At 41.0% G+C, this 10,510-nt stretch overlaps 1 protein-coding gene across 2 annotated transcripts in view; it reads left to right on the top strand.

The window, feature by feature from the left end:
* Positions 1 to 4,425, top strand: part of kiaa1191 (KIAA1191 ortholog) — a 7,494-nt gene extending 3,069 nt beyond the window's left edge. For both annotated transcript variants that reach the window (XM_031858221.1, XM_031858222.1), the window contains exons 6-8: positions 1,817 to 1,956; positions 2,166 to 2,353; positions 3,198 to 4,425. In XM_031858221.1, the coding sequence (XP_031714081.1) occupies positions 1,817 to 1,956; positions 2,166 to 2,353; positions 3,198 to 3,403 (534 nt within the window). In that variant the 3' untranslated portion in view covers positions 3,404 to 4,425. The remainder of the gene's footprint in view (positions 1 to 1,816; positions 1,957 to 2,165; positions 2,354 to 3,197) is intronic.
* The last annotated feature ends 6,085 nt before the right edge of the window (positions 4,426 to 10,510 follow it).

Consider the following 10,510-nt stretch of genomic DNA (forward strand, 5'->3'; position numbering starts at 1 on the left):
TATATATATATATATATATATATATATATATAAATAATGCAGTGCTCTAACATACCATGAACACTGACAGAATAATCTCTGTGTCATCAAAATATAACTTGCACAAATAGAAGGAAAAAAATCGGGTGTTAAATATGAACCAGTTGTAAGGATTAAGTATTTAGCTTCTTTTTTATTTTCAAAAGTGACAGAGGTGACCCAGTTATTTATCTCTTTTATCTGTATTTATACAGTCTCCCTGGCCCATTGCCCAAGCTCACTTTTCAAGTGCTCTCACCTGACCTACAACATTCCAAAGTTTTAAGAAGTTGAGAACGCACAAGAACACAAGCCCTTTATCATTAGTGAGGACTATATTTATACTAAAAGAATAGTGGCTGTGTAATTACACACATTACAAAATTAGCACGTTTTATTGTAGTACGTTATATGATAATGCCATATCGTTTAGCAGTGTCTTGTGTTTGTGATCGCAGGGAACATCTTGGTAAACAACAAATTACGTAATCAGGTTTGTTCTGTTCCAGAGAATGGAGCTTCCGGCAGTAGTGTTGCCAGGCAACGCCCCTAAATGATTCGATCCCCTTATTTTGTCAAACGGACCAATCACCGAGCTCCTAACAAAAAGAGGCGTTTTGGAGGCCCACTGTAGTGTGTACAGGCTTTATCTTTTGAGTTTTCGAGAAGAAAATCGTGTTAAAACAGCTAATTATGGACAAAATGAAGGAATCTGACGGATTGGAACGTCAAAGAAATTGTATCATAAAAAGGTATGTTGATTGATTGTGTTAAGCTTTTGCTATTTGTACAGTCCGACCCGAAAGCAGGCCGTTAGCAAAACAACATTGTAGGCTAACGTTAGCTAGCAAAGCTAGCATTCGAGCTAACCCGTGTACACAAACTAACACTAGATAAAGCTAACGTGAAGTCCTTCATAACATTAACGCTATATCTCCCCACGCTAACTAAGTAAGCTAGCTAGGAGCAAATCGTTTTTTTGTCACACTGTTTCGGAAACCGTCATATCTTTATCTAGCTTCACTGGTCTCCCGAGGGGACCTAGCCTTAGTTTGGGCCCCTCATGTATTGTAATGTAAGGTAACTGAAATGAGACACAAACTGGCACGAGTTGAACTTGCCATCACATTTGCTAAAGCTAGGTAATAACGCATTCCACACTTGCCCCACCTAAAGTGGTATCATTAAGTGTTCATATAATTTAGTTGTATCTGTAATAAAGTTAACCTCCATCCCTTTCCCATATGAGAAGCACTGGGTCTTGCTTGGAGCGTGTTTTGTTTGGGGGGGGGGGGGGGGCTTTTCTCTGTCTCCATTGGCCTAACATTTTCTAAATCACACAACAACAGTTTCATCTGCCAAAATAATACACATGTGATAAAAAACCACGGGGGCTCCCTGTTGTTTATTTGCAAGATTGCCACTGCCCTGAGCACAGTGCATCAAATCTCTCTTTGTCTCCCCAATCTCTCTTCTCTCATACACACCTCATGGTCTTATGATGAAAAGAAAATCATTTTTGGTCAGCAGGTTCAGAAAAACACTGCTGACCTTTTTCATTGTGTAATCATGGAGTGTTTGCTCTTCAGACCAATGCTCTGCCTCTGACACACTCGCCACATATATGGGCTGTTAGTCCAACGAGGGGAAAAGTGTACATGAAATGAAAAACTATCCAGCCATGTTTATGAATACACTTTAAATAATCACTTTCTAATGTACAGGGTGATTCTGGATAAGTAGTGGGGAATTTCTTCAGTATTTGTGTTTCATTGCTTGTTTTTTCTGTCTTTTGCAGAAGTTGAGAATGCCAAGCGGGGACTTCAAGGAGGACAGGTGTACAACATCAACACAATCCACCCCAAGTGTCACCCCTTCTGTCACCCCCAGTGTCACCCCCTGTGTTACTCCCCACACATCACCGGCTGTTAGTCGCAGGTAGGCATCATGCTGCTGTAATGTTTAGCTCTTATTGTTATTTAATCTAAACATAGATCCAAAATGTCATCTAAAAATAGATGGAACTGGAACCTCTAATCTTGGCGTGCTTAATTTTCCCAACATGGCTCATATTGTGTGCCATGTGGCACATCCTTCTCGTGTTTGACTTCATGTCCATGGCTTGCTTTTGCTTGGCGGGAATACAGGAGCTGGTTCCAGCTGAATTCTGCGTCTTTTCTTGCCACCCCGGAGCTTAATTGTCCCAAACCCAGCACAGACATGGGAGGAAATGAGGGTGGAGGAGGAGGAGGAGGAACAGACAGGTGGAGCTTCTTTGGAACTCGACCCGTGGTACAGAAGTCCCCCACTGACCCAGGCTGTGAAACCAGCACAGGTGAGAGATTTATACCCAGTCTAAACTTGGATCGTGTGTGTGTATTACAGTATGAATGCATAATAGATGTGATAGGCTCTCATAGCAGGTTGAACCTTGTGACCCGTGTTTTTCTTTGAATGCAATAATACTGGTTCTACTGCCTGGTTACAAGTTAACAGCTCTTGAAATCAGCGGTGGTTTTCCAGTGTCAGGGTGGGGCGATGTTCCTCACAGTCTGTGATTCAAATATAATAAAAAGGGTTGGCCCACCACCCAAAAGACACAAGCTGGGACCCTCTTATCACTTATATAATACAAAGAATAATATTGAACAAACAAATAAATCTCAGTTTTCTGGGGCCTTTTTCACTTCTGAACACTCCTGGGTGTGGATTAGTGGTTTGCTTTTTATGTTTTCATGCTGGGGACATTATGTTTTTATGTTTATCTGTCCATATGTACAGTACATCCGCCCAATGATCTCTCAGGAATGCCAGGAGGGAATTTCTTCACATTTGGCACAAAAGTCCACTTGTATTCAAGGATCAACTGATTAAAATTTGGTGGTAAAAGGTCCCGGTGACCTCACGCCTGACCCATTCCGCTGAACGCGATATCTCAGGAACACCTTGAGGGAATTTCTTCGGATAAAAGTGATGACATTTTGGACAGACGTGGATGTAACCTGCTGGTGGAGCCAAATAATACTAGTTTGACCTGTAACCACAGCAAACAGTCAGAAAGAACAATATTTTCAGTAGGGACTAAAGTTACTCTTTAAAATCGTGACACTAAAGCTGCTCCCTTTTTACAACGGCTAGATTCAGGTCATTAATGTCAACATTTCTCGTCTCTCCTTCAGGCTTCTCACTGCAGTCCTATTTCGGCATGCAGAAGTCCTCCACCATGGATGGCACCAACACCCAGGTCAGCTTCAAGGTGGACGACCCTGCCAATTTCATGCCCCCCAAGATTGACATCTCGGGCATTGAGGCCAAGCAGGCACCCACACGGCCGCACAAACTTAAACCTCGGGACATGAATGTTTTAACACCCTCAGGCTTCTGAAGACGGAGCCACTGTGTCGTAACACCTCTGTACCATATCTTTAATAGTTTTCTATTCTCCGATTGGTTTGCTCACTTGCTTTCTTGTCTTCCACTGTCCCTTCTGCCTCCCTGCAAACTCACTGAGGCTGAGAGGAAAGAAGACCACCATGTAGTGTTAGCTCACCAGCCCCACAGACAACCCCCCACTGTTACTCCTCCCAGCGGACCAACTCCGATGGATTTCCATCTGCTATTAGTCCACACCGTCCCCTTCCTATCGCCTCCAAATCCAACACCATATCAAGTCATTTCATTTGTCACCCCTAAAGGGAGTATTGCTTTGTAGTGTTATTGTTGTTCGGCACATAATGGGTGCATTGACGTGCATTGCCTTGCTGTCCTTGTTCAATTGTCAATGATGGCATGAGATTGAAGTTGAAATATTTTGTCAGTCCTTTTGCTCTAGCTAATCACTTTAGCATTGCCTCTCGTACATCTGACCAGCTATTTCAATTAATAATGCTCAGTTGCCTCATTTCTTTTATTATTTTATTTTGAATAAGCTCACAGATTTGTAGTTGTGTAGTCCTTTCCTGTGTTAGCATGCTGGGTATAGTGTGGGATGACTGATATGTGCCTCAACTTGCAGCATGTTTGCTTAATTGCGTTCTTGTCATCAAAGTACAGTTTTTTTTTTTTTTTTTTTTTTATTATTGAATGAAAGAGCATCTTATTTTGCTTTGTGAGAGTATGACTGACCTCAAGTGAATTTTTAAAAAAAATATATATATTTCAACTTAATCAACATTGATAATTCTAAATGGTGTTTCACATTTTTATATGCATCACAAAATTGTTTCAACGTGCTATGAAAATACAAAGCATTGAAGTGTTACAATTTTCTATTTTGCATTTCCTGAGTCGCAATATAAGAATCCCTGCTGTTTTATTTGAAAAAGTTGATGAATTCCAGTAAGTACATGCACAAGGGAGATGGTCTCCCACTTACATCTGTAAATAAATCTGATAATAACATGCAAAGTGGTTCTCTGGTTCTTTTCTCAATGCAAACATATGGAAATATAATTACATGGAGCCCGGACAAGCACCCCACTCCTTTAGTATATTGTTCACTAATTGTTTTTTTGAAAGAAAGACAATTTCGTGATTAGCGCATGCTGTATCGTAGAAGTTGTCTCCGAAGAAGTGTGTTCCTGACCGACCAATTTACAGTTCTGAGTGTCACACAGGATATCTCTCTTTGTGTTTTTTGTTGCTTTGTAAATCAAACTACAGCAGAATGTGAACGTACAGCCTCATCATTAGACGGAGCTACCATTTTCTTTCACTTATATTTGAATCTGTCAATCGCTAAACAAATCGGGGCTTTTGGCAAGAATTTCAAATAGGCTGTTCATTTTACATTTATTAATAGTAGCAATAATATGCCAGTTGATATAAAAGATCAAATGGCTCTCACCTCAATTTTCCTTTGCCGCGATATCAACAGATAAGGTGAACCCCGTTGGCGACAACGTGCAAGAATTTTACACCAACCTTGAGCTGCAGTCTTTGGCCAGAAGATGGTGCAATAAGCTCAGAATAATACGTTTTGTACTCATTAGTTTGACTTCTATGTTTCATTGTCTTTTACATTACCCAGATTAAAATCAACAACAAGAGTGTTTATACTGGAATCAGATATATTAAATAGCCACGATATCATTTTATACCCAAATAAAAAGTGTGATAGATAGATAATGAGGAAATTACATTTTCCACAGAGACATGAAGGGCAGAGGTGAGAAGAATCAGGAGAAAAGCAGTTCCCTCTGTTTAGTCCATCACATCCTCTGCTGTGTACACATTGATTTAATTGGTCTTCTTCTACTGTTGGTAAGGAGATTGATTTTATTGTAACAGCAATTTCAGGATATTGTCAACAATACTGAGCATTATTAACTACCCAATCTCTCCTCTCTACATCAAAGCTAACATGCAGGCCATCCGACAATGGGCCAGCAGCGAGAAACAGCAGAGAGCAGACTCCGTCCCTGTTGGCTCAGCCATGAAGTAAAAAGGTTTCCAGCCTTGTTAAAGCCCTAAGCAGTTATTGTCTGGTGTTCTGTTTATTGTGTGTGTGTGTGTGTGTGTGTGTGTGTGTGGGTGTAGTAGTAGCAGCCTTATTACAGGGTGTGCCTGTTGCCCTTGTTATATTTCTTACAGAGACACACCAGGATGCACATTCTGTACAGGATATTTATTTTGCATGTTGACTCATTTATTAAAGTATCAACGACAGCCTTGCTTCAGATGAAATGCTGTCGTTCTAACAGAAGCAAAGCCTCAACTTGAGCTAATCACTTTTGTTCACATCAACTTTAAACATCAACTGTCATTTTATTCTGAAATTAGCTGGAGCCCCTAAAGGGAACCCTCCTTTACTTAATTTACAGGCTGTTGAGCGTCCATGTCTGGTTTTCAGGTGGTGCAACAGGAGCAACGGTGAATATCAAGTGAGACAGGCGACTGCAGACAAAGAGCTTTCACTCAGAAGCTGGATACACAGACACAAAATGAAAAGCGGAAAGAAGATAGGGTGAAGAAAGTGCCGTCTTGGAGAAAGAGGATTTGGGTGTGAAAGTTTAGTATAAGCTAAACTTTCACAGACGGAGATGGGCCTGTTCAGTCTTGGGACACATAAAACACATGAAGCAGTAAAGCAAAGGCAAGAGAAACAGTGGGTGGGGGAGTCTAGAAGTGAGAGAAGCAGAGAGCAAAGGGTGGAGTGCCCCAGCATAAATGACATAATACAGATGGCTCTCTCTCTCTGGGTCCGACATGACGTGGTTGCGTACCCCGCCCCCCTTCTCGGCTCCCCTCCTCCACCTCTGCTCCGATCCCTCACAAATCATTGAGCTCACTCCCAGATGTGCAACGGCAAGCACCACCTCGCCAGAGTGACCACGGACCAAAACAAACACCAGGGTCTCTTCTGCAAACTGACACGACACATTCACTTACTCATCTATATTTCAAAAAAACTGGTCTGGCCAAATGACTTCCATAACAACCTCAAAACAATTAGTTACACGCTATGGGCTACACCCATATGACACAACTTAGACTTGCCAGTCTGGCCAAGATACCATTCATGGAAACAATGTAAGTGCCAGTTTTTTAAGAGAAACAGCAACATTTTTTTAAGATCCTGCTCCAGTGATCCAGGTGCACGTGTGTTAGTGATACCATGTTTTGGAAAACCTAGTCTAAATGTGCTCATGTATAAAGGTCAACTTTGAGGAGGACTATGTGTACTTTCATCTAATACATGAAGGAGTGGTAGGAGCACTTTATGTCAGGGCGACTCCAGGAATATGTGGGATAATCCTCCCACCAGCTCGATTCAATTACAGGGATTTTGTAATAAACAGATATTGGGCTTCTGATATCTGACCTACACAGAGTCTTTATCCTCAAGAGGTAATAAACTCTTTTAAAGGCTGTTTTCTATATCAGCCGTTCATGAGATGTTACTGAGTTAAGAGGAAAGTCAAGATGTATTTCCAACGTTTCAACAAAGAAAGCTGCTGTTATAACATAATGATAAAATACCTTACTTCTGGAATTACATTTAATTTATTACTGCCAACTTATACACTACGGGTGCATCTTATTCATGAAACTCACAACTTGTTTGTCTAAGCATCACCAACCACAACAATGAGTAATGCAGTGTTTTTCAGAAGTAATCTAGTTATTTTTCGCCATGACAAGAACACCATGGTGATACATCTTAACAAGGGATTAATAAAACTTAACAAGGGATTTGAAGGGGGTCCTTTCTGACGTCTGCTGCTGGGCGGGTCCTCTGTCGTATGTAACCCCATGTGACTCCAGAACCACATCTGCGGCTGATTCACGGTGAGCTGGCCCGGAGGTGAACCCGCCAAGCTGAGAGGAGACTGGGGTGGGGTAGCTGATGGCTGTCTTCAGGTACTGTGTCCTGTGAAAGTAATCATCAATCATGCCCACTCGCTGGGGATAGAGTCATAGTGTTACAGCTGCTAACACAGATGTGGATAACACACAAATCAAATCAGTGTGCCAATGTTACGCAATATCAAACTGCTGTACTCCATAAATTGTGAAGACGTGACATCTGTTGCAGCATCTCCGTGTCCTGAAAGACACCCGTGCAGAAAATGTATGTGGGGGATGCAAGCTTCTGAGCAGTAAAGACTGGTGTGAGACATGTGACAATGTCGACAAATTGTATAGATCATATGTTTTACAAAAAAGTATATCTGATTTCTTGTAGCTCTTGACTTGGTTCTCTTTTCTACTGATCTGAAACTATCAGAGGTTTGTTGACATTTGTATCCTGCTGGAAAAAAAATGAAAAATGTCAATAAAAAACGACAGAAAACTGAACTGAACAACTGACGTGAAAAACCCAACTTATTCTTTTTTAAGGTCATCCATTTCAGACAACAGGGAAGCAGTACATTGTGTTTGTATAGCAGTTTGAGTGTCTCGTTCTGTTTCCCGTCTTTTGCTTTGTTTGTGTATTCTTGTATATATATTTAACTACAATGTTACCAGTTTTGCATAACCCAGTCTCCAGCCTGTGTCCATCAGGCTGTGTGTCTCTGTTCATCAGGCATTCTCCTGCCATCCCCCACTGAGAAGCAGAGTGTAATGTTGGGCCCTCCTGTACTGGCCCCCGCAGGCCCTAACATGAAGCAGATGTGGGAGGGGAGATCCCCTACAACAAGGTCTTAACAGTCAGCCGGAGCTCACTAGAGCCACATCCGGTTGATGCACTCACTGGAGAAAATACAAGGAAGCTTTTAGCACTACCACACACCACTTCCAGAGCACTGTCTGTCTGTGTGCGTTTGTGATTGAAAGTGAAACATGTACGTGTGTGAGATGATTCATTTCTTGGCTGTGCTGTTTGAATTTAATACCTCGGAGAGGTGTTGTCCACTTGGACAAAGTACGTAAAATGTTCCTTATCCAAATCACGACTTTGCTATATTAGCCCTTTTTTTATAGCATCATTCAAGCAGATATAATCATCGTTATGTTATAATAACATAAACTCTAAATGTGGTTTACAGTTGAAATATCCCTACCCTTAACCCTTTAACCTCAAATATGCAACGACTGGTTTTGTTTTCACCTTGTGAGTCTGTGTATCTGTGGACAAATTCTTCCACCACGATAGCGTCACACCCCCATAAGGTAATGAAACTTAGCAGATGTGTATTTGAGATCAAAATGAAGGTTGAGTTTGAAGATGGGTGTACTACGAGCCAGGGTACCAGAAGTAGGGCGGTACGAAGTGGGGACCATTGTATTTTCCCTGGCCCGATTTGGCATCTCTGCCGGCGTGATTCCATCGCAAGATGGTCTCTATAGTTTATTATTCTTTCATTCTCTGAAATATGTAAAAAATATACCAATGTTGGTTTGTTTCAATGTGATGCGGGTGTCAGAAGTTATCAGACTGCGATTGCTGTCAATTTTAGGGTGTCACCCACTCTCATGAAGCCACACAGGTTCATATGGGTTTGACAGCAATCCAACAATTATAAGATAATACACATAACAAACTAGACAGCAGAAGTTAAAGGTTTAAGGTTAAAAGTGAGGACAATTTAAAATGGTCAAACTCCCTGAAATTGCTTGAGTATCTGTGTCAAAACCTTTCTGTTTGCCCATCATGTTATATCTTCATATTACTTAAGGAACCTTTGATCTCTTGGGTGGATCTCATTATATTGGATTGTCATAGAGCACATGTCATTTCGTGTACTTATTAATCCCTTAAGCCAGGAGAGGAATGCAATGCTTTGGCTTCTGTCACTGGTTCTCACTCACGCACAGCCACAGTACACCTGAACACATGCCATAGTTCAAAGAAAGATAATTACATGTATAATATCATTATAGAGTGCACATGCGAATACATGCACAGTATATGTAAAAAACACAGTAATATTGGAATTAAGCGTTTTGTGAAGCATTGGGAATACTGGCAATACAGTCCAAAACAAATATGAAACTGTACTCTTTCATACACACAATGTGTACAATGGTCCATCGCTGTTCTCCTTCATCATGATCACATATAGGCTGATGTAGTTTGGACAAAGCGAGGTGAGGCGTGTGACTTGGCAGGATGCTAACACATTCCTCAAGTAGAGATGTCGACCGAGAGAAACACACATGTGCCCATTTCATACTTTTGAAACTACGACTCTTTCTGTTTTTCATTTTTATAGGTCTTCCTGCCTGCACACACTGTCTCACGCACTTTATCACCGACTATCTCCTTCCATCCACTTAATGCCTTTTGGTACCCATCCAACTAAGATACAGACAGAGACTGAGATAAGCAGCGTCTCCGTGTCTGACTCTCACTGACATCTCTCACATGTTTTTTTAAAATGTCAACTACGGTTCTACTACAGTGGTTTAAATAAATAGATGATTAAACTTTCAGTTCATCTTTATATTTCCCTCAGTATCTGTCTCATGAAAATGCACATGTTACGCACATGCAAATAATCCATGAAACCTGTCCAAGTCAATAACTTTCTATCATTCATTTCTGCTCTAAATGTGGCCTGGCGTCAGATCTGGCAAGACCTTTGCACAGGGGAAAGGATAAGCAGTAGGAGTAACCTGAGAGATAAGTTTGATAAGTTACAGTAAGTGCATGACTACAAAGCTGTTACGATTGGACTTGTGGTTCGGTGACCTGGTAATACAACTGAAGTGCTGAAGCAATTGTATGAGTGATATGTATCTAAATAATGATTATCCAATCATTTGTCATATTAGTGGTTTTGTCATCTCTGTTTGTGTAATTTAAATGTGACCTGGCATTTCACCAGACCGTCACTACTGTTGTCACCTGTGTACCTTGTACCTGGGACTTCTGTTACATTGTGACTCCTGGTATTCATTTAAGAGAATGGACGATAGAATAATACTTTCACATCAAGACGAACACAAAATAGTTACGTCTAATAAAAAGCAGGTAAAAGTTGATGAATTTATGTCATTCCTTATTGCCCTGAGCATTGTTTGGCATCAGGTCCCCATCAGTAGG

This window comes from Anarrhichthys ocellatus, unplaced genomic scaffold (genome assembly GCF_004355925.1).
Source record: "Anarrhichthys ocellatus isolate YVR2014 unplaced genomic scaffold, GSC_Weel_1.0 scaffold19, whole genome shotgun sequence".
Classification (NCBI taxonomy): Eukaryota; Metazoa; Chordata; class Actinopteri; order Perciformes; family Anarhichadidae; genus Anarrhichthys; species Anarrhichthys ocellatus.